The 24,714-nt window shown below is 36.8% G+C and overlaps 1 protein-coding gene across 2 annotated transcripts; it reads left to right on the top strand.

Moving 5' to 3' along the window:
• The first annotated feature begins 1,798 nt into the window (after positions 1–1,798).
• On the top strand, positions 1,799–24,428 carry LOC101261153 (uncharacterized). Of its 2 annotated transcripts, XM_004246986.5 has the most exons (14): positions 1,799–2,285; positions 4,889–4,998; positions 5,991–6,053; positions 6,162–6,354; positions 6,477–6,581; positions 6,679–6,803; positions 6,889–7,462; positions 9,186–9,251; positions 9,857–9,933; positions 10,911–11,192; positions 18,150–18,483; positions 18,563–18,715; positions 23,324–23,860; positions 23,967–24,428. In XM_004246986.5, exons 1-14 carry the CDS (start codon positions 2,025–2,027, stop codon positions 24,144–24,146), a joined length of 3,060 nt encoding a protein of 1,019 aa, XP_004247034.1. In that variant the 5' UTR covers positions 1,799–2,024; the 3' UTR covers positions 24,147–24,428. The 2 variants fall into 2 exon arrangements, with proteins under 2 accessions (XP_004247034.1, XP_019071206.1); XM_019215661.3 differs by lacking the exon at positions 10,911–11,192.
• The last annotated feature ends 286 nt before the right edge of the window (positions 24,429–24,714 follow it).

Below are 24,714 nucleotides of genomic sequence, written 5' to 3'. Positions count from 1 at the left end.
TTCTATTAATTGGTTTATGATCAGGGACCAAATAGTTTTCATATGATAATTTTGATGTGCAATATATGATTAATGAATATACTATGATGCACAAAGATAGATTATCCAAAAGATTGAGATATATGCTAGGTTGTCTAACATAAGGGGGAGATAGAAGCAATACAAAAGTTGTAAATACTCCTATTGAATGTCCAATAGAGGCTATGACATGCATGAAGCATGATAGACTAATCAATTCTAAATAAAATAATCCTTGAAAAAGGGGGAGGATCAAAGAATCAAAATGATCATAAGAAGGATACAATGTGCTCTTGAAGAGCCTACGACATAACACTTTAAGAAAACCTCATGAGAGGGGTAGCTACTTAAAAATAATAAAGTGATGAGATCTCAATAAGTTTAGTCGTATTGTGAATCGATACAAAATGGTATATCGTTGACGATATCTTTGATACAATAGCGCGCAATATTGTAAAAGATTATGAGAATATGAATTCTACATCTATTAAAGCATACTTGTGTAGAAATAATTATCAAGTGAAAAGTGTAATGATGCATCTTGGTAAGCGTAAAACTTTTTTGACTTGTAATCTAGGCACTAAAAGATGTCATACATCTAATATTGAATGTTGTAACTTAACAAAATTGATATGAAAATATCCATGGGTTCAAAATCTAAAGCATATACAAGTTTTTTGGAAAACTTGTTTATCATCCTCATAAGGATTAAATAGATTCAAAATGCATAGAGCATATACAAGTATTATTATGCAAGTTGATGACTAGAATTGGAATTCTTGAAGAGTTTTCAAAAGGCAATAAATTATTTGCGTAAAGAAGTTAAAGTAAGGAACTTGCAAAATCTTTAATCCCGAGGGAAGATTCATAAAAGCAGATAGAAGAAAGCATATTTCGTCAAGGTTTTTCTACACTCATGAGCTCACAAGAATGATGATATCAATATGCAACATGTTTGTTCAAGTAATACTACAATTGATTTATCTACCAAGTCTCTACCAACTACAACTTTCAAGAAGATGATGCTCAAGATTGAAAAACGAAAATCCAAGTCTTTTGATGTTTTCATGAGGGAGAGTTAATACGTGATGTACTCTTTTTTCCTCACAAGATTTTGTCTCATTGGATTTTCCTTGTAAGGTTTTTAATGAGGCATCCATAATGCGTATTATTAGATATGTGTACTCTTTTTTCCTTCACTAGATTTTTTTCCACTGGGTTTTATCTAGTAAGGTTTTAACGAGGCACATAATCTATCGACATTCAAGGGAAGTGTTATAAACAATTCGTATTATAGTGAATGTATAATTATGTGGAATCCTTGTAGGATATGGTTAGGAATCCTACTTGGGGACCAATTAAGGTTTTCCCTATAAATAAAAGATTTTCTTTCATTGTAAATAAGATTTGTGAAAGATATATGAATCTTGAATATACTTCAAGAGAAATAAGAAGTCTTTTCTCTTCTCCCTACTTACTTCTTCTTCTAAATTTATATAGTTTCATAACATATCACACATTTTAATACACTTATAATACAATGTTTTAACTTTTTACCAAACAAACATAATATATATATATATATATATATATATATATATACTTAATTCACTTTTAATACATATTGCAGATTTAATATAGTATTACTATAAATGATAATAAATAAAAAAATATTGTTAAAATTGGTTATTATTTATTAAAAGAAACTATTCACATAATTTTTTCTGTTTTTAAACTAAGCGTAAAATACGTATATATGGTCGGTAAGTAGTTCTAATTATGTAGTTTATTTAGCTTATTCTAGGAAAAAAGAGAGGTTCCTTTTAGAAAAAAGGAAAATGAAAAGAAAAAGAAGGTCTTGGGCATATGCGTTAACGATAAAATTCTGATTCGGCATCACAATAGGGAGTTTACACGCAACTGGAACCACATTCCGCCGAAATATTCTTCAACAGAGACGCCGTTGTCCTGGCGGTTAATTAAAGTGTGATTAGGGTTCCTAAACAATGGAATCTTTACAACGCAGAGTTGAATCATGGATCAGAGGCCAAAAATCGAAGATGTTGAAAATCACTTGGCCACAGCAATGGAAGATGGTTGTCCGGTGGCCTTGGGCCGATGCAAGAGAGCAGAGGAAACTGATGGAGGATGAATTCAAGCGGAGGAAGAAGCAACTTGAGGATCTCTGTCACGCTGTTAAAGCTGAATCTGTCGCTGACTTGCACGATATCCTTTGTTGCATGGTGCTTTCTGAATGTGTATATAAGGTAAATTTGATTTCCTTTACTCGAATGTTCACATTTGGCCTTCGAATTCTCATAACTAACCTGTTCTAAAATAGTTACACTTCACTCTGAAATGCCGAGATGATAGCAGCTGTAACAATATCATACATAAATTATCCTTTCAAGAGAAAACACAAATAACAATAATATCGTATGCAATCACTGTGTTCTGTAATCACGGAGAAAAGAGTTCTTTTGGTAATATTAAGACACATTGTTAAAAAAAGTAGAACATTCACAGTATGAAAGCTCACAACACATTAATATTGGAAGTATTTGAAGAACTTCCTCTTTGCTTACCTTCTAATAGATTGATATTCACATCAGAATGTGTCTTGTAAGAAATTGGACAATGAAGACAGGTAAGTCTAAATGAATATTTGTAGTCATCGCTTAGAGGACATAAACTTCAAGAGAAGAAGTGATGCAGATGCAGTTATCTGTGAGAACTCTTAAACATCTCTTACCATTTCTTCAGAATTGTGGGTTCGTAGCACAATGGAAGCGTCCAATTATAGAACGACGTGCTTTTTGGCTCCAGCTAGTGTTTCCCCGACTTAACAGGTGTCTCAAAGGCACAAAGCATATAAAAGCTCCAATTGTGTGTAGTGCTTTAAGTGTGAAGTACAATTAAAGAGTAATTTTAGCAAAGGAAGTGTTGATGAAGAAAAATAAAAAAGTATACGTATGTAATGCAAAAAGAATTGTAAACACAAACAATGCGATATGAACCAAGGAAGTGATAACATTCCAACTAAGTAGAATATATGAAGTAAAAACCATGCTAATAAAGTCCAGAACTATTGCAAATTTATGATTAGGATACATCTATGCAATTTAAGTTTTTAATTTAGATTAAGGATTAGCTTTTTTGTACTAAATTCTTATTGTCTTTTTTCTGATAAAGTAATAATCTTATTAAATTCGGACAAACTCTGTGTACAAGCGATATAATACAACTATGAAATTTTAAGTTATAATTCAGATTAAAGCTCTATTTCTTATACTTAATATCTGTTTTTACTTTTTGACAACAACATAGACCTTACCCTTACCCTTGTACGGTGGAGGCTATTTCTGATATACAAACTCCATATACAATCAATAATTCAATATACGAAAAAACATAGAACATGCACAAATTTGCAGTTCTCTTGGAGACTCCCAATTTATACAAACAAGCACTTCGCGCATGTAACAAAAATTAACCAACAGAAGGTGAGGGTATTCCCGAATATACAAAGTTATTTCTACCCTTCAAAGTTCTCATGTTCCTTTTCTTCCAAAGAACCCACATAAGAGGTAATGGAGCTGCATTGATTCCCTGTATCTTCTTGTCTCCAGTTGTGTAGCAAGCCCTTCAAATTGAATCCAGCATTGTCCACTCTTTGCTAGATCAGTTCCAACAGAGTCTCCCATAATTGGGTGTAACTTGCAGTGCACTAGTAAACGGCCCTTGTCTTCTCCCGATCATCCGGCGCATGAAGCTCCATTATTTTTCACTTTTCCATTTTATTTACCGACATTTCATAAATAGTGTGTCTGTAGCAATTAATATGTGCACTTTATTAGCATTACTCTATTGAAGATAAAGCCTGTGTACCTTAGTGCTTCACAATTTCACCGTAGAGAGTAGAAGTATCTAGCCCTACACTTCTACTCCAAAAAGATAAGTATCTAACCTACAATACACCTAGTTTTAGGACTTAGGTTTTCATTAGGAAACTTGTAAGAAAAATAAAAGCTTCATACTTATCATTAAGTATGGAAAGACATGTGGATGCATACTTGAATCACATCAGCTGCTGAACATGTTCAAGGAGCTCCTTATTTTTCATGCTATCTGAGTTCTGATAAATTTGTAATATGTTCTTTCTCATGCAAGATTTTCAAACATAAAAGGGTTTACGTTTCTTGGTTGGTGACAAGAGAGGCTTGTCTAACCCAAGAGAATTTGAGAAGAAGGGGTTTTCATTTATGCTCTAAATGCTGTCTATGTGGCTCAGAATCAGAATCCAATAGCCATTTATTTCTTCATCGTCCTGTCACTAGCCTTTTGTGGAAGCTGTTCCTTAAAATTGTGGGTCTCAAATGGTGTATTTCCTCTTAACACTTGTGACTTATTAAGGAGCTGGAATTATACTGGGGGGCATAGTCAGACATGGTGTAAATTGGTTCCTGGTTGCATATGGTGGACAATACGGAGGGAGAGAAACTCTAGAATGTTTTTGAAAACAGAGACAGCTCCTTACAGAATCCTGAAGTGAAGTGCTTTCTTCTGTTTTACTTTTGGTGTATAGAAGGTTTTGTAGAGGAGGCTGAATCATTTAGTAGATCGGATAGGCGCTCTGTAATTGTTAGATTACATTAACTGGTTATGCTCCCCTCTTTCCCTGTAAATATGGTTGTCACTACCCTAGTGCTTATTTTAATATATTGCTTTCTGAAAAAAGAAACAGTAGTTAGAGGCCACAATGGGGCAAACTGAAAAGTATTTATCTTGATCAGTTTCATTCAAATGAAAAATATTGAAGTAGTCGTAGACCATTTTTGTTGCTTAAAAATGTAACATCCTCTCATGACAGAGACCTGATGCTGAAATGGTGCGGGCAGTGAACAAATTTAAGGCAGACTTTGGAGGAGAAGTTGTTTCCTTAGAGCGCGTTCAACCTTCTTCAGATCATGTTCCACACAGGTTCTTTTAGATCATAGTAATCACATTATTGTTTTCATTTTTATTTTCTGTTTGTTTCGCCTGTCTTAGTGATACTTTGAGTTGGAATCGACTGGTTAGCGCCGTTATTATATGATTAGTTGGATAAGATGGTTCGTTTATTTGTAAATTGTTGATAAGTTGAAGGGTTGAGTATTCAGTAGCTTCATTAGATGTGAGAACTGGTAGTGGTAGTCATGCAAGCAAATCTGTGTTGCAAAAGTTACTGCACACGGTTCTGTGTTTTAGTTGGATAGTTGTGCCTGTTTCCGGAGTCCGGATAACATGGAGAGTTTTATGATAAGAATGCCAGGAAGATGATTGATGTGCATCGTAGGTGTTATGTTTCATCCAATCTATAAAACTCATTGCTCAAAGTTTGATGAAAACATGTTCATCCGTGAGTGCTTAACATAATATATTTTGAACTTCTTTTCAGCGATAGCAAAATCTGGTAGGTAATGGATGTTTCAATCTTATTTCAGATTCCTTGTAGACAGATGAAATCGAATAATTCAATTTATCTCCGTGGCCCCCACTTTTCTCACTCTGGTTTGACATTATACTTGCTTGCAATCTTCCCTTTCCACTTTGTGTGGCCCTACTACCCCAGTGGGTTGTTGAGTAGGTAAGGGAGGGGGAAGGATGATTGTTCCTGGTGTGTTAGTGATGTAGCTGGTAACCTGAAATGAGCTGTTTCCCATTACGAGAATTGATTTTTCAAAATTCAATTCAAGATCAATTACCATCTCTTTGCATTTTCAAAAAAGATAAATCAATTACCATCTTTTTGCAGTTATCTTTTGTTGCTTTTTCTGACCATATATTTTGTTTAATGCCTTGCCAAGCAAAAAAAAAAAAAAAAGAAACAAAAAGATTTGTTTTTGATATGTGAGGTTTGCTGACATGGAAGCTATACTATATCTCTTGCATCTCAGTGTTTTTCTTCTCCTATTTTGCCTTCTCTTTTATAGGTATCTTTTGGCGGAAGCAGGAGATACATTATTTGCTTCCTTTATTGGGACCAAACAATATAAGTAAGTTTGCATGTTTGTTCTAGCTCAGATGCATCTGTATATCTCCTGTTGTGACATAAGTTCTTTACACTTTCATTTTCTTTTATGCCTTTTTTTCCAATTATGAAGGGATGTCATGGCTGATGTGAATATATTTCAAGGCGCCTTATTCCATGAAGATGCTGTTGAAGATATTCATGGACTTGAACCTATTGAGTCCGGTCAGGTGGACACTCAAAGGAGCAACAGAGAGAGTCACTATAAAATTTCGAAATCTAAGACTAGGCCATCGAATCTGACTCAAAAACCTGCTGCTCATAGGGTAGTTGAGCTCCCATTTGCATGTCTTTTCGCATGCCTCTCACACATACACATACACATTGTTTCTTTGAGTTTCCAGTTTTCTTTCTCCGCTCCTTAAATTTTGGCAGCTACTGTCCTTAGGGTTTCATGGCACGTGCTAAAGGCATACCTGCATTGGAGCTGTACAGGCTTGCCCAGAAAAAGAAACGCAGACTAGTATTATGTGGGCATTCACTTGGTGGAGCAGTAAGTTAGATTTTTCTGAATCCGCAACATTTGCTCTTGTCATAGGATGTGTCTGTCGTTTTGTTTGGAGAAGTTGATTTAGGTGTTATTTTTACAGGTAGCAGTCTTGGCAACCCTTGCAATTCTGAGGGTTTTTGCTGCTTCATCAAAAGATAATGAAAAAGTTCAGGTGAAGTGTATCACATTTTCCCAACCACCAGTGGGAAATGCCGCATTGAGAGAGTGAGTTTGATATTAATCTTTCTTGTTTTTCTCTTTTTTTTTTTTTCAAAACGTAGTTTCTGGCTTCTTACTTGATTCTCTCCAGCTATGTGAATGAGAAAGGTTGGCAGCAGTATTTCAAAACCTACTGTATTCCTGAAGATCTGGTGCCGCGCATCTTATCTCCTGCTTATTTTCATCATTATAATGCACGGCCTCTGCCAATACCTTCTGATGGTGGAGCTTCTGTATCCATGTCAAAATCTAGTGAATTGTCGCTACTGAAGCAGAAAATTGAAAAACCAAAAGATGATGAAAGAGAGCAACTGGTGTTGGGTGTAGGTCCAGTGCAGAATTCCTTTTGGAGGCTTTCGAGACTTGTGCCTTTAGAAGGTGTTAGGAAGCAGTTGTATAGATATAGAGGAAAGAAAGTTGAACCTCTTGAGACGCCTACTGATTCTGATTCAATAGCATCAGTCAATGATATAGCTGATACCCCTCAGTCTCTTGAAATTCAAGAAGGTTCTGATGGCATTTCTCTCCGACTATTGCCTACAGATCAAGATATTCTTGGTGAAGGCAATCTGGGAAAATCTGTAGCTGAAAGTAATGTCAACAATGGGGACAAGAGGGGTTGGCGTCGCATGCCTTACTTACCGTTGTATGTACCATTCGGTCAGGTTGATTTCCCATCTATTTTCCTTTTTTAGTGATTTATTTTGTACTGATTATCACATGCATGAACTATCATTCTTTTTCTGCAGTTTTCTTCTCTATATTCCTTATATATGACTTATAATCTTATACTGTTCTTTGTTGTTTTGTTTTCCTTATTCTTCAACTGTCTTCTTGTAATCTGTTACTCTTTTTGTTCCATTTTATATGTATCCTTTCATTTTTAGCTGATTCCAAAAAGAATAAAAACATTTTTATTATCAGAATTCTTTACTTTGAACTTCCTTTTTACCCTTAATGTCATACTTTAAAAGTCATGGAAATATCATGGCATGTCTAATGCAACAAGTTATTTGGGTACTTTTGATATGCACACAAATCTTTGTTTCTTTCTTAAACTTATGTACTCAATCAAAGTGTCAAACACTGATTTATAGAATAAAAATGAGGGAGTATACATCTTGCCACAGTTCTATGCATGTGGAAGTCTTAAACTTATATTTGTTATTGATTTTTTTAGTTGCTTTTCACTATTTTGTCTTTTGGATTGGGTGAATATTCCATGTTCTAAGCTTGGGCAATGTGGTAGGGTTGCATTCCATCTTGGAGTAGTGACACCAAGCGTCTCCATGATATATACTATGTACATTAGCATAGGGAGGTAAAAAGGCTTAACGATCTAAGTCTATAAAAACGGACATTATCATGTGCAGGCAGTATTCCTAGAAGTCATCCCTTTGTCCTTTAAAATGATGAAAGATGTGAGGTGGGGAGGTAAGACAATGCCTTGCAGAGAAGTGTGTCTTCCAAAGAATGACACGAAGTGATCGCAATGATGCTAACCTTAGTCAATTCAATTTTAATACGATTATTATCATACTATAGTGTATTTTAATTTTCGTGAACGGTGTGATTCACTTCAGAGAAGCGTACTCTTCTTCACCTGCTTTTCACTTCAAGTCCTACAGCCTTGTTGCTTTTTTGCTCTTCTATCTTTTAAGATCAGCATGCGCACCTCATAAATATAACGAGAAATAAAACAGAGGGTGCAAGTAACACACATAGAGGATATATTGAGAGAAGGTGGTCATATGATTTATTTGGCCATAACCTACGTAAACCTCTAATGCTCCACTTTGTAGGTTTGAGACTCCGTGGTGATTGAAGGTGATAAAAGTGGTTTAAATAGATCTAAAATCACGTGGAACAAAGTTGTCTCAAAAGATCTATAATTTCTCTAAAATTAGTGCTGAATTAACTAAGAATAGAACACAGTACAATAGAAGCAAATTATCCATTTAAGTCTTTACCAACTAGTTAGGATTAAGCTAAGTTGGTGTTACCTTTACGTTTGATCTGGAAAAGGATAAGTGTGATATCTGGAAAACTTCTAGTTGTAGAGAACTGTTAATTTACTTTTAATACAATTCACTCACCAGTATGGAATGAAATAGGCCTGAGTATAGCAGAGGGCATAGGGCGGATTTTGTCATAGTCCCCAGTCGGGGTTGAGACATAGTTCTTGCTATCTTGCAATATCAGCATGGGCTGGTCTCATATTATGTCTATCATATTGGTTATTTTGACTTATTTACCTTGAAGATAAGTATTATTTGGCAATATCAGCATGGGCTGGTCTCATACTATGTCTATCATATTGGTTATTTTGACTTATTTACCTTGAAGATAAGCATTATTTGGTGTATGCTAAATATGTGAATTCAACAGCTTTATCTCCTGGAGAATTCATCTGTGGAGTTCCTATCTGGTGCAGAATACTCAAAATTGACATCGGTATGAGTTCTATCTACCTTCCTTTGAGTTTTAAACTTTTGATAAGTTCTTGGGGTTACATTCAGTAGGAATGCCATCATCTCTCATCCTCCTCTTCTTGTAAAGGAAGAAAAGGTAAAAAGTCTCTCAAACTAGTGGAAAGATGAGTGAAGTAAGTCAAACATTAGAGGCAGTGTATTGTCTATTAACACTTATCTCCCCCCACATGCATGATGCAAAAGACCCTGCTTAAAGTTTTTGCCTGGGCAGTTTTTATGTATGAAAAGATATGTTTGATGACTTTTAGAGGGTGTTTTGATTGTCATAAAAGCTGGTCAAACCTACTTTTAAGTCAATTTTTGACTTCTGGAAGTGTTTGACAAATATAAAAGGAAGATACTCAAAATAAGTTAACAAGTGTTTGACACGGTAAAAATGACTTAAAATAAGTTTAAAATGACTTAAAATATGTCAAAAACCAAAAGTAGGTCTCCAGCTACTTTTTATTTGACTTAATAGTCATTTTAGTTTGACTTTTTATTTTTGACTTAAAAACTACTTGTTTTAGCCAATCCAAACGGGTTGTTTCTCATTTTGGTTGCTTCTTATGGCAAAGACATTTCCAGGTCAGATCTGTACTTGCTGAAGTAAAGGAAAGGTTTCAATCACATTCGATGAAGTCATACAGGTTTCGTTTTCAGAGGTAACATGTTATAATTTATAAGTTTGCTTTATCCACCTCTATGCTTATTTGTGAAAGGTGAGAATAATGTGGTCATGTTCTTCACCCTAAGGTTGTCTAGTGATTCATGGAGTAGAAGGAGAACAGTGAGGTCATATGATCAAATTCAAGTATCTGTGGAAAAACACTTGGTGATTTCTTCCATCCGCTTAAGCTTTGGTGGGCAGAGTTATGATACCTGTGTTGGTGGGAGGTAGTCGGTACCAGCTTGAATATTCTGCATGTGAATTTGCATCGTCCTTAAGGGTGCTCTTAAAGTTCCCTTGTGTGATTTAGAGGGAGGGAACCTTTTGTTCACTATTATTCATACAAGTTCAGGGTGGGAGGGAGGGAGGAAGAGAACCTTTTGTTCACTATTCGTCATTCAAGTTCACTTTGCCCCATGATAGTTTTCCAGCTCATGTATATTTAATTATTTATATTGCAATACTTTTCCTGAATGTTTAAACTCATTATGCACCACATGACCACTTCTGCTGGTCCTTGTATTGATCAGTTTATGTCACCTCAAATCAACAAAAGGAAAGGTTATTTCTATCAAAATAATGGAATTTTGCTAGAATATGTTTAAGAAAGCCTAATCAATTGAAGCGTGTAAGATAACCCTTATATCTTCTCCAACTGTGTTCCTTAGTTTTGGGGGGATGATTGTACATGTTGTAATTTATCATATTGCAGTAGTGCAAATTGTTGGCAGGTATATGGTACACTCTTGTTTAAGAGTGTGTTTTAGGATGTGGACTCAACTCTCTTGGGATACTCATTCATCCCTTGTTTTCCAAAACCTGAAAAAATAATAATGTTGTAGATGCATCTTTTTTATTTTCATTATTATTTTTTATTTGTGTATATCTTGTATTTATACCTATTTTTTTTTCTAATCAACTTGGTGCGACATGATTTTGGATGGTTACCCTGTTTCAATTTTTAATTTACAGAATCTATGAACTTTGCATGAGCGATGACACAATACCTTTCCTGGGGATTGAACAAGTGCAGCAATTTCCACAGTTACAGAAATGGTTAGGCATTTCTGTTGGTGGAACTGTTGATCTTGGGCACATTGTGGAGTCCCCTGTCATCCATACTGCCACTTCCCTTGTTCCACTTGGATGGAGCGGTATTCCAAGTGGGAAGAATACAGATCCTTTTAAAGTCGACATATCTGGTTTTGGGTTACATCTGTGTACACTTGTTGAAGCTCGAGTAAATGGGCGCTGGTACGCCCTAAATCCTGCTATAAGTGCATGATCATTGACATTGTTGTAAATTTTGTTCTAACCATTTCCTTATACTTCCTTACATTTATGAGCTTCTATCTGATAGTTGATTTTTGTAAGACAACTTTTATTTTGTGAAGTAGCTATTTACTTTTCAATGGATGTTGACACACTATAGCTGAATCCTCTAGGTTAAACATATGTTTTTCTGTATATGTATTTTAATAAGAGCTATTTGCAATGTGTTTTAAGTGGCTTGTTTTCCTTACCTTTTGGATCAATCCTTATCTGACCATACGTGTTATGTGCTGTGGAAACACAACAACATACCCCGTATAGTCCCATCCAAGTGGGGTCTGGAGGGTAAAAGTGAGCACACACCTTACCCCTACCTACCTTAGAGGTAGAGAGGTTGTTTCCGATAGACATATAGTAATAGAAGTATAAAAATAACAGATAGTAATGGTACAATACTACAAAGAAATAATATGATAGTCAAAATACAAGAAACAACAAATAATAACGAGAAAGAAAGGACAAGAAACTACAAGAGTATTACTACGGCAATTAGTATAGACGAACAAGACAATACACTTACTTACTAACCTTCTACCTTATTCGTATCCTCTACATTCTTTATCTAAGGCCATGTCCTCGATAAGCTAAAATTGCATCATGTCCTGTCTAATCATCTCTTTCCAATACTTCTTTGGTTTTATCTCTACCTTTCTTGAAACTGTTCATAGCCAATCTCTCACATCTCCGCACTGTATATGTACGTCTCCTCATTATATTCCCGAACCTCCTGCATTTTGTCCTGCGCCAATGCCACTCCTTGTCTCGGATATCGTCGTTTTTAATTCTATATCTCCAAGTATTTGCCCACATGCATCGCTACATCTTCATCTCCATCACTATCATCTTTTAAATGTGAGACTTCTTGAAGAGGCCGGGGAGGATTGATACACTTCGTTGTCCATCCATTGACCAACACTCTACTCCATACAACTTAGTTGGTCTAACCACTCTTATATAACATGCCTTTTATGTTGTTGGTGCCATTTCCTCATCACAAAAGACTTCGGATGCGAGCCTCTATTTCATCCACCCTGCACCAATACTGGAGTGACATTCTCATCAATCTCCCCATTTCCTTGGATAATAGACCCATGATACTTAAAAATCAGTGTTTTGGACGGCGAGAGGCGACAAGGGCCTGCCTCGCCACGCGGCGAGGCAAGCGGCGAGGCGCTTGCCTTTTTGAATAAAGGCGCCAAAAAATATTTAATTGCATATTTATCCAAAATCTTAATAGCAATAACACATATTAACAAATATTCAATTCAAAAACCAATAGTAGAAACTAAAAAGTCTAAAACTTTAAAGACCAAATAATTCAAAATACAATAAACTAAAACGTTAAAAGTCTATTCTTCTTCAAAACTATCCAATTCTTGAAGATCAAAATCCTCTACATCATTATATTGCTCTTCATTTTCTTCTTTCACGTATTCTTCATCAATTAGTGTTAGATTCCTACTTGAAGATGAACTTGTAGATGTACTTCTTTGCCCTTGTCAAGTGCTCTTGATCTTGAAGAAAGTCCCCTAAGATAATAGATATTCTCATCTGCTCCAATTGCCGTAGCAACACTACCCCAAGTAAGATCATCATCCTCATATACTAGTTCATCATCTTGATCTTCGGGGCATCCAACTAACTATTCATTTGAATCATCAATGTTATCCAAGCGAATTGGATCAATAAGATCACAAGTATCATAACGACATTTCAATGTTCTATTGTAATTAATGTACACTAGATCACTGAGACGCGATAGTGTTAGCCTATTCCTCTTTTTGGAATGAATTTGTGCATAAGTTATTGATATTAGCTAATAGATATTGATAATAATATAATATGGAAATTAGGATATAAATTTTTTACTTGCGTGTTCAAACACACTCCAATTTCGCTCACATCCGGATGAGCTACAACTGAGGCTTAATACTTTCATGGCAAACTTTTGCAAGTTTGGTGTTTCACTACCAAATAGTGACTACCATTTGACTATAATAAAATAAATTTAAAGGTTAGTGACTATAAATAAGTCAAATAATTTAAGTAAGAATGTAAGATCAACCCACTTACCCGGTGACCTTGTGTCTCTAGCTCTTTTAGCCGGACCATAACCAAATAGTCCATCCGCCATTTTGTACCTAGGAAGCTCAGCGACTAGTGAATCTTGTATTGTTGTATCATGGACCAACTTCTCAACACATGCATAATACTCGATCCACAAAGTTTGTGCTATAGTTCCCTCTTCTTGAGCTTTATAATATAATCCTGGGTTCAAAACATGGCCTGCAACATGCAAAGGCCGATGGAGTTGTTCTGACCACCTTGCATCAATAATCTGAAACACTTTCTCATATTGCTTCTTAACTCCACGAAAACCATGTGCAATAGCTTCTTTGGCTCTATCCATTGCTTCATAAATATAACTCATTGATGGTTTTTTCTCCCTATCCACCAAACAAAGCACTTTCGTCAAAGGGCCACAAATTGTAAGTGCTCGAACAACATCATTCCAAAAGTGGATAGAAATAATATGATTGACAACTTCTTTCCTCGAAGTTGCCTTTGCAAATTTACTTGAATTCCATTCGGTTGAGAGGACTAAAGTTCTCAAGTTTTTTCTTTGTATGTACATAGCTCTCAAAGTTAAGAATGCCGTTGCAAATCTTGTCTTGGTTGGTTTCACCAAATTTCTTTATTTGGTGAATTTTCTCATCAAGTTTAACAACAATGACCTTTGACTAATGTAAGAATGGATTTTGATGGCCTTCTTAAAAACTGTTACAGAAAGATTAGATTATATTAATTAGTAGCTAATGAATTATTGATTATAAAAAAAGTTAAAGGATAGGTTGATATGAGAGTGATATTATCGGAAGCATATGACTTAACCTTGAATATGTCACCAAATATCAAGTTGATACAATGAGCGACACATGGATTCCAATAAATGTGTGGGTACATTCTCACTAGCATTATCGGTGACAACTTGTACAATATTTTCTGGCCCAATTCTTTCAATAGTGTTTGCAAATAACATGTACATTTTGGTGGAATCGGTAGATTCATTGCTAGCATCAACATAACCAACAAATACACTACCGATTGGAGAATTCACCAAAATATTGATGATCATTTTACCATTTCGTGCCGTCCATTTGTGCATCATAATGGAACATCCAAACTTTGTCCATTGCACTTTATGCTCATCAACAATTTTTTCTACTTTCTCCACCTCTTTTTTTAGGCGAGTGACTCTAATTTCATGGAATGTAGGAGGCTTCATTCCGGGGACATGTTGTCCTACCGCCTCAATAAATTTATCAAATGATTTGTGATTGACGTAATTAAAAGGGAGCCCCGCATCATACATCCAAATTGCAAAAGCACTTACTGCACGCTCTCTTAGTATTTTCTTTGTTTCATCAAATTCCTCCTCCTTTTTCAAAGCCTCCTTTTTGTGTTGATTTTTGTGAAAAATAGAGATTCAAAGGGCCTTTTGCACATTCCATGCGGTGGATGATGCACCTCCACTAGAACTAGAAGATATCTTTTAGTTTTGGAGGGAGGCATCATTTCCTCATAATCATCCATTTGATCAAGATCATCAATATCAATATGTTCTTCCGACTGCCTCGCTTGAAATTTGGGATTATTAGCGATCTTGTTTTGCATATAAATCCTTACTTCTTCTTTAATCTCCGACGGACAAGCGGTACATTGTTTAACATTTTTGAAACCACCCACTAAATGTTGTTTGTGTCGAGTTATTCCACCATTAAAAGTACTCCCACAAAAGTTACAATTAACCAAATCTTTCGTCGCTCCTTGAGCCATAATTCCATCCATTGTCCCTCTTTTTGCTAGCATCCACCATTGGTTATTGAATTCAATCAATTCACTGTTTAGGAATAAATAATTAGGAAACTGGAAAGAATTTTTATTTTAAATTATAGGCAGTTAATAGTCAATGCGCAGTAAGGCTGAGGCAGTAAGCACCGAAAGCAGTGAATACTGAATAGGAGAAAAACAAAGCAGTCATCAGTCATGACTCATCACTGATGAGTCTGATGACTGATGAAGGAAAAATACAGAACTGAAACAAAAAATTGAAGAAGAAGAACAGAAAAAAAGAGGTATACGATATACCTCAGGTCTTCAGCAGACAGCAGCATGCAACAACAAGCCAGCAACTCGCAGCAGCAGAGAGTCGCGAGGGAGAAGAGAGCGAGGGAGAAGAGAGTCGCGATAGGAGAAGAGAGTCGCGAGGGAGAAGGGAGCGAGGGGAGTTGCGAGGGAGCAGCAACACATTTTAAAAGTATAAAAAAGCCCTAATTTTGACTAATATTGTTAAGTCAAATATTTTTAAAATTTAAATAAAAAGGCGGCGCTTTTGCTGTCGCCATTACGTCGCCATACGTAGCCTTTCTGATCTCGCCTCGCCTCAGTGATGAAAGGCGAGGAGTCCTCGCCTCGCCTCTCGCCAAAGGCGATGAGGCACTCGCCTTTCATATCACTGTTAAAAACTACATCTCTTTTGGATTAACAGTGCACCAAGCCTCACTTCCACGTCAGTCTCATGTATTACGTCACTGTACTTGCACTTCAAAGTATTCAGTTTTGGTCTTGCTCAATCTAAATCCTTTAGGGGTTGTTCGGTAGAATGTAATACATGTATTAACTCTATGTATTAATAATACATTGTTTGGTTCACTTTTCATGCTATGTATAATTTAATGCTTGCATTAGTTATACACTCTATTGTGTGTTAAGGTAATACCATGAGTTTCTAGGTTAATGCAAGGGGTTCCGATGCATGCATTAGCATGGTTAAAGACCACATTGCCCCTCAAATATTTTTTTTACATATTTTCCACCATTATTGTGAAGTGTGTTTTTGTAAATAAATATTTTTATACAATGCATGTTTTTTAGTACACTAAACCAAATAATGCATAAAACTTATTCTAGGTATAGTTAATGCAAGCTTTAGTAATACAAACATTATTAATGCAAGCATTACTGATACACTTTATTTAACATTATTCTTATACATCCTACCATTCAACCCATTGGACTCCTAGGTTATTCTCCAAACCTCCAACTTACAGTCAACTCCGCCGCGAGTCTCATCAATCAAACTATGAGGGGTGTTTGGATTGACTATTTAAAGGTAGCTTACAAGTTAAAAGGCATAAGTTGGAAATATCCAACTTTTGGCCTTTGACTTATTTTTATACTTTCGTGGCCTAAAAGTAAGTGCTTAAAAACACTTATTATCTTTCCCAAACACCACAAGAAGTAAAAGAGCTTAAAACCCAAAAAAAGCACTTAAAATAAGCCAATCAAAACACCCTCTATGTCATCTGCAAATAATATACACCATGGTACCTTACTTTGAATTTGTTGATTCAATGCATCCATCACCGAGGCAAATAAAGGTGGGCTTAGGATTGATCCCCGGTGCAACCTTATCAAAACTAGGAAGTGCTCCAAGTCTCCTCCCATTGTCCTTACCGGTATCCTTCCTTCACCCAATTGTACGCCACATGTACACCTCTAGCCTCCAAGCACCTCTATGTAATTTCTCTCCGTGGGCCTTTATCATAAGCCTTTACTAGGTCGATGGACATCATGTGTAAGTCCTTCTTCCTCTCCCTATATTGCTCTGCCATTCTCCTTTTGAGATGAATGACTTCTGTAGTGGAGCGCCCCGACATGAACCCTAATTGGTTCTTGGAAATAGCCACGCCCTTCCTCACCCTTGTCTTCACCACCCCCTCCCACACCTTCATAGTGTGGTTTAGCAGCTTGATACCCTTATAGTTGTCACAATTTCGAATGTGACCCTTGTTCTTGTACAACATAATCGTTGTACGCTCCATCTGCATACTTCAGACATCTTCGCCGTCTTGAAAACAACATTAAACAACTTAGTCAGCCACTCCAGACCTACCCCACCTATGCTGTTCCAAAATTCCACCTGTCTGGCCTTTCAATCTACCCCTACGCATTCTTGAACAACACCCTTAACCTCCTCAACCTTTATAGGCCTACAATACCGACAACCTCAATACCTCTCTGCATGCTTCAATCCTCCAGCACAATGCCTCTGTCTCCCTCTTCACTCAAGATATGGAGTATGTCTGCCATCTCCATTTAATCTAATGACTGCCGCCTCCACCAATACTTGTCGTCCTCATCTATAATGCACTTCACTTAGTCCAGACACGTGCCCTTCCCTATCTCGCCCTGGCTAGCCTGTATAACTTCTTATCCCTACCCTTGTCTTCTATGGAAACCTTTTGAGTATAAGCAATGCTTAAAGGTTGAGCTGATGGGCGGAGTGTACCTATTGTGACTTGGCGTTTGTATTTTTAAGAATTAAAAAAGACATAATAAGAGAGCTAAGAGGTTAGCTACATTATTCTGTAAAGCCTGGGGTGAAGTTCTAGATGACTTGTACCAAAAGTTTGGACATGAACCAAAACATGTCTTAGTGCATTTATTCTTTGTCGCTCCTGTCCCATAATTGCTATTAAAATTTGTTCTCTGCGGTTGGACTTTATGCTGGAGTCGCTATCATGTTTCTGCATATTCAGCTTCTCAAGTAAGGGAAGGATAGATTAGTGAGGTTCCAAAATGTAGTCAACTTATATTCTTTTTGAGTTCTCTGTTCGATCATGCTCCTGAATCAGTTCCTCCCGGCCTCTCCCAACGACATGTTTAATGGATATTATAGATTGTGGTCACCAGAAAAGTATAGTAACTTAGGGTAATATTGAGAATTGCTTACCTAATGAATGTCTTAAACACTGTGGAGCTGCATTATATGTCTCCTCTGATAGATTGTATTTATTGTTAAAAAATTAAATTTAGGTGTTCAACCTCCGTGGAGTCTTTTCCATCATCCCCTGTTCACTCACCAGATCATGGGGAACAATCAGAAGTTCAAAATATGCGAGTACTAGTTGGAGGTCCACTGAAACGACCCCCTAAGCACCATATGGTGGAGGATATACCTATGTTCTCTTCAATTGATTCATCCTACATTGATACGAAATTGAAGCAAAATGTGTTCAAGGTAGAAGGGAGGAATCTCGTACTCCCAGATGGTTTAGATGATTTTGTCATATACTGTACGACTGATTTTTCTACTGTCTGGAAAGAGGTTAATCTGAGAACCCGTAGGGTTAAGTTGATTGGCCTTGAGGTATGATTTGTTTTAAATTTAGATTTAAACCTTGATGAAGTTTTAGATTTCTTTGTAACTAATACTTGTATATTTGTAGGGCTCTGGTAAAACCTCTCTTTTAAAAGCAATTCTGGATCGAGGCCGAAGGGCCCACACTGAGAGTATTGAAAATCTAAATGCAGATGATGATGTTCAAGAGGGAATTGCTGGTGGCTTGTGTTACTCTGATTCAACTGGAGTTAATCTGCAGGTTCCTTTAACTTGTGTGCTCCATCTCTCTTCTTTGGGTGGTTCTTTGAGTATGGAAGACTAAAATACCTTTCACAATAATGTGTTGCTAATTTTTTTGTTTGTTTTGAGGATGGTAACATATATATATGGAAACAAGGAACTACACCAAAGGGGTATTCTAGTAATAAGTATAAGTAGTAGTCAAAAGAGCAAAAACCCATCACCTATTTACTCATAAGTAATCTCAAACACAAGAAAGTCGTCAGCTTCTAAAGGATAAGAAAATCACTATACAATCTTTTTTTAAAATTTGAAAAGTACAACTCTTATATTCAAAACACCTCTGATTCCTTTCAGTAAATAGTTAACCATATGCAAACTGGGACACTCTCCCATCTCTCCCTTGTGACCTGACTGATTGCCATCTCTATTACAACAAGCTAAGGCTTCATGAATATTCCTTGCGTTGACCACCTGATACCCCCTAGGTTGTTAAAAAAATTGTTATTGTTTCTCAGTCACTTTACAATGTAAAAAAGAGATGATTTATTGTCTCAGCCTCATGTCACGGACTTGAAGTATTTTCTAAGACTCCGTGCGGCACTTGACAACTTACTCACGAATCTTTCACGATTTTGTAAGCTCAAGTAAGCCTTTAAGACTCAGAACACTAAGAGAATGCAAAGAAAGACTTGGAAAGAAAAGAAAGAGAGCTTTGAAGAAGGTTTTTGTATTGCTTTGGAAGATTGCTTTACAACTTGTTTGGTTGGTTTACAAATGAGAGCCCCCCTATTTATGCTACTACCTAGGGGCTAAAGTGTAAATAAAAGTTACTTACAAGTTCCTAAGTTATTTACACTTTGGTCCCTATTGTAGAAAAGTCTACACTTTCTAGAATATGCTAAACCTTTTCAAGTAGTATCTAAATTATTCTAGAGAATTCTAAGGAACTCTCTAGTCTTCTTGATTAACCTTGAAGGTTCTAGAGATCTCCGCAAACCTCTTCACAACTCTAGATCCTTCCCCCTCTATCCGGATGCAAAATTTAACTATGATGTGACGGGACGTGACATTCAGCTCCACAAAAGAAACATCTAGAACACAAGTGAAAACCCCTTTTCATAAGATAATCTCGAGTTAAAGCAATCTGTTTAGCCAGTAACCACATGAAGCATGCTACCTTCAATGGAATCTTTACTTTCCATATTATCTTGGGAAAATGCAAAAGTACCCCCTCAACCTATGCCCGAAATCTGAGAGACACACTTATACTAAAAGACAAACTTATACTATACTAAGGTCCTGTTATCCCCTAACTTATTTTATAAATATTTTTTTTACCCTTTTTCGATATACGTGACACTAGATTAAAAAAAATGTCAACACGCGCTGGGCCAGAAAAATAGTGCCATGTATGCCGAAAAGGGGTATAAAATTACTTATAAAATATGTTCAGGGGGGTAATAGGATTTTAGAATAGTATAAGTGTGTCTCTGGGATTTGGGGCATAGGTTGGGGGTACTTATGCCTTTTCCCTATTATCTTCGAAGGCCAACTACCAAGTTGTGTATTGGATCTATGCAAACACTTACTGATTCAACAGAAAATCTATCCTTCCTGTCACTTGTCCAGACTTAGTTGTCCTCCCTTGTATCTAAGTGTTGGAACTGTTCCAGGATGCTATTGAGTTCTGTCAACTCACACTTCCCAATCACCACTCACACTTCCCAATCATTTAGGGGTCTTCTGAACCTGAAGTTCCATCCTATGTTAATCTCTACTGTTGCCCTTCTCTGTAGGTTCAAATTTTATAAAACAGTAAATCTGGACTTCAAAGTTTGATTGCCAACCCAACTATCCTCCTAAAATAAGGTCTTCCCTCCATGACCTACCTTGATTTTGGAATTGCTAATGATCTTGGACCACAGATTCCTAATAGTTCTCCATACAGCAGTTCCATAAGGATGTAGTACAGTCATGCTAGTCCAAAAATCTGCACCAACTTTGACAAGTAAAAAGAACAATATCTTTTTAGCATAAGGGACTTTAAGTCTTCCAATTAGACCATCTGAACCAACACTGACTGCATACATGATACACCCACCTGACCTCCAACAGTGCCTATGTCTGCTTTTCTAATTGTCCAGAAAATGCTGAGACTTGTAAGCCCTGACAGACTTCCAGTACGAAGAAACACTATTGAAACTAAAACAGGAACTTGCTGGGAATTGCAAAGGCTGGATATTGTTGGAGCTGGCAGGAACTTGGATGGATCTGGTTGGATTTAACCACACGACCCCCAGAAACAAGAGATCTGCGAAGATGGAGATCGAAAATTGTCTCATGCGCTTGCCATACGGACTGATGCATCGCCGTAGATCCTGTTGTTGTCGGCACGTGAGAGCGTGTGCGAAGTCGATAAGTGACGGGTTTTCTTGGGTTGGGTCGTCGGGGTTCTGTGAGCAAAGGAATGTTGTTGGTTGAGGTGCAATAACCCCAGTTACTGGCAATAAAATTAGTCTTTGGAAGGACGTACAGTTACAAAAAAAATTCTGGTCGGTGGTAAATGCACCACGATTAAATGTTCACACTAGCTTTGATACCATGTGAAAAAGCACAAGAAAATATTATTATTTAAGGTGATTGGGTCCTTGGGATACAAAAAACTGCATCCCAAAGGATGGAACTGGAGAGGTAGATGAAGATGTAAGAGTGATGGTGACTGAATCTCAGATAATGGAACTGGTAACACCTCAGAAATATCCAAGTGATCACTTAGGTACGTGAATATGGCTGGTTTTCAAAGACGGTAACATCAGCCGACATAAGAGACACCTGTCCAGGTCAATTGGGTTTATGCAATCAAACTTGGTCCAGATGGTCAAATTGATAGGCTTAAAGTCACCTTGTTGCCAAAAGTTATACTCAGATCTTTTATCCAAACACAGCCTTTACCACCATTTACTGCTGAACGGTATCTTGAACCCCACGATAGGATAAACTCAATTTCATCCCCAGCTGTCCACCATCTTCTATCCTCATCTCCTCCAATCCACCTTAAATAAATTGACCACCCGTTGACCCAAAAATAAATTTTCTATCACCTCAACTACAAGGGCACCTCTGTTCCCCTTCGTTAAATTGGATTTCCAGAAAATGGAGAATTACTCAACCGCCTATAGTCATCAGCTTATTCCACTGAAAGGTGAAACAATTTTGTTTTCAACTAAAAGAAATTCCAACTATGAAGAAAGATATTGAAAACCATTAACTACAGATCAAGGTTCGATTATACTTGAACGTATCCAAAGAAACCGCAGTTTATCGATATTCAAGACCTTTATCAAAAACCCATGCGTAATGTTTGAACCTTTTGACATAAAATCCAGATGTAGACATGTATAACCTGAAGCAAAAAAATTAGTTCAGTATGAGCTTCAGGATTAAACTCAGAAGAAACCCACCTTTTTCAAATTTGCTCCTCCACTAAACAATCATACCGAATGGGGTTTACAAATAAAGTATTATATTCCCACGCCGTCGCACACTCTTCAATTTTCAATAATTTCCAAACCAGAGATTAAATTTTTACTTGAAAATTGTAATCCAAAAGAAAAAAGTAGTTTTTTTTTCCTTCTTTGGGACAGGTCAGTAACTGGGAAATAGAGTAATTTTGGAGATGCTTACAGAAGGAGGAATGTGCTGAATAAATTTGGGGTTCTTGATTTGTTATTTCTTAAAAATCTGTGTAGTTGGACGCCGTCTTTAGTTAGTGGTGGAAGGAGGTAGTGACCGGCGGTGAGTCAGCAGTTATTTTCATGAAGGTGTTGGACTGGAGGGGTGAGGAGAGCTGGTAAGGAAAGGGATGGGGTTGAAATTTTTTCATGACAGCCTCAGTTGCTAATCACTATGTTTAAAATCTTATTAGGACCAACTAACACTCAATCTGTGAATAAGGGCATATTTGAGCAGTTGAGCTCATTCGGCAACTGCAGGGTACATTTGACCCCAACTGATGGGGGAGAATGTTTGATGATTTTGCATAATTGAGGGGGAAATTGTAATTCTATGCACCTTCTCCAGGAAAGAAAAGTAGACCTTTGAAAGTTTTGGCATAACTTTGATTTTTTTTTAGGAGAAACTTTTCTCTGGTAATCTATTTTTATACGCTCACCGCTCGTGTAATATGAGTTTTGATTTTGCAATTTTTTCGTCAATCAATTTATGTATGCTTGGTATTCCTGTATTGAGTTATGATTTTGCAAGTTATATCTTGGGTGCCATTTGAGTGGGAAAATATACCTAGTTAAACAAAAACACATCATACATCTTCCAGTATCCAGATGCAAGCATTATATTGCAGCAAGTGTTTGGAGAGCGTGGGTAATCAGGAGCTATGAAAGGGGAAAGAATTTTGTCTGAGCAATCTTAGATATTTTGGCCAAGTTTCCTTGGAAACGTTCCTAAATAGGAAATTCATAAAAATACAAAATTTCTCACGTACATTGTCTTTCTACTTGGATGGTCATGTATTCATTGGTAGCTGCTTTATTTGTCATTGCTTGGATTTATTTGGTTTTATTTATTTTAAGTGCTCAAAGTCTTGGCCTTATGTTTTGTTTTGTAGAATCTGAACATGGAGGCAACACATTTCAGGGATGATCTGTGGAAAGGAATTCGTGATCTTTGTAAGAAAACCGATTTGATTATACTTGTCCATAACCTATCTCATAAAATTCCTCGCTACAACGACTCAAATGCCTTGCAACCACAACCTGCCATGTGCCTTCTCCTTAATGAGGCAAAATCTCTTGGAATACCTTGGATACTTGCAATTACAAACAAGTTTTCTGTCAGTGCTCACCAGCAAAAGGTAGCTATTAATGCGGTTGTGAAGGCATATCAAGCATCTCCTAGCACAACTGAGGTTGTCAATTCATGTCCTTATGTTACATCTAGTGCTGCTGGTGCTTCTCAATCTTGGTATACAGAAGGGAAAGATCCAGAGTGGATGTTTGGTGCCCAAAAGCTAATTTTTGCTCCACTTGAACTAGTCCGGAGGCCTTTCCAGAAGAAAACAGCTGTTCTCCCCATTGATGGGGTATCTGCTTTGTGTGAGCTTGTCCACCGTGTACTTAGGAGCCAGGAAGAAGCTGCTTTACTGGTAAGGAGTTGAAAGTGAATTTCTTAATCCTCCTCCCCACCCCTAAACCCCCCCCCCCCAACACCCAGTTGTTCATGACACAGATGCGTGGTTTTGTTTTCTCTAGGAGTTCGCCAGAGATAGGCTTTTTGTGGAATTGGCTCGGGAGAGAGCAGTGGAAATTCAAGATGCTCAGACAAAGGTCAATCCTCTGAATGCTGCGGCTGTTGGTGCTTCACTTGGTGCTGGTTTGGGCCTTGTGTTAGCTGTTGTCATGGGTGCAGCTTCTGCTTTGAGGAAGCCATAAAATCTTCTGGACTATATAGGGTGTATAGAAGGTTTAGTTGCCTTAATCTGTCGTGGATATGTAGCCATTCTTTTAATCTTATAACTACTCAATATTTAATGATGGTTGATTTTCAGTAGATTCTTTGTTTATATTTGTTAGGCTGTTGGAGCAAATCTAGTAGTATAGACGTGGGCTCATAAAACTGTTAGCCAAGACACAGATCTATGTAAAATTCATTGGAATTGCTGAAAATGTTAAACTATGATAAGGCGATGTGTTCAATGGTTTGAACCTGTAAAATCTTCGAGTTCGCCTCTGCATTTCTGTGATTCACCCGCCAGGTGAATTTAAAATCCTTATTTTAAACCTATAGATGTACTCTTTCTAGCTTATCTACTCATGTTCCTATCAGATCAAGTTGTATACCAAAGTACCAATTTAATAGAAAAACTTTTTACACAGTAAGTTTTAACGACCCGGCTAAACTAGGATTCATTATCACAAACCTGATATAATAAATACCATTTTTATTTATAGCCAAATTTTGGCGATAGAAGGATTTTATAAGAAATGCTAATACAAGGTC

This window comes from Solanum lycopersicum, chromosome 9 (assembly GCF_036512215.1).
Source record: "Solanum lycopersicum chromosome 9, SLM_r2.1".
In the NCBI taxonomy this organism is placed as follows: Eukaryota; Viridiplantae; Streptophyta; class Magnoliopsida; order Solanales; family Solanaceae; genus Solanum; species Solanum lycopersicum.
The sequence above is the reverse complement of the archived record's forward strand: the minus strand, read 5'-3'. Positions and strand labels throughout refer to the sequence as shown.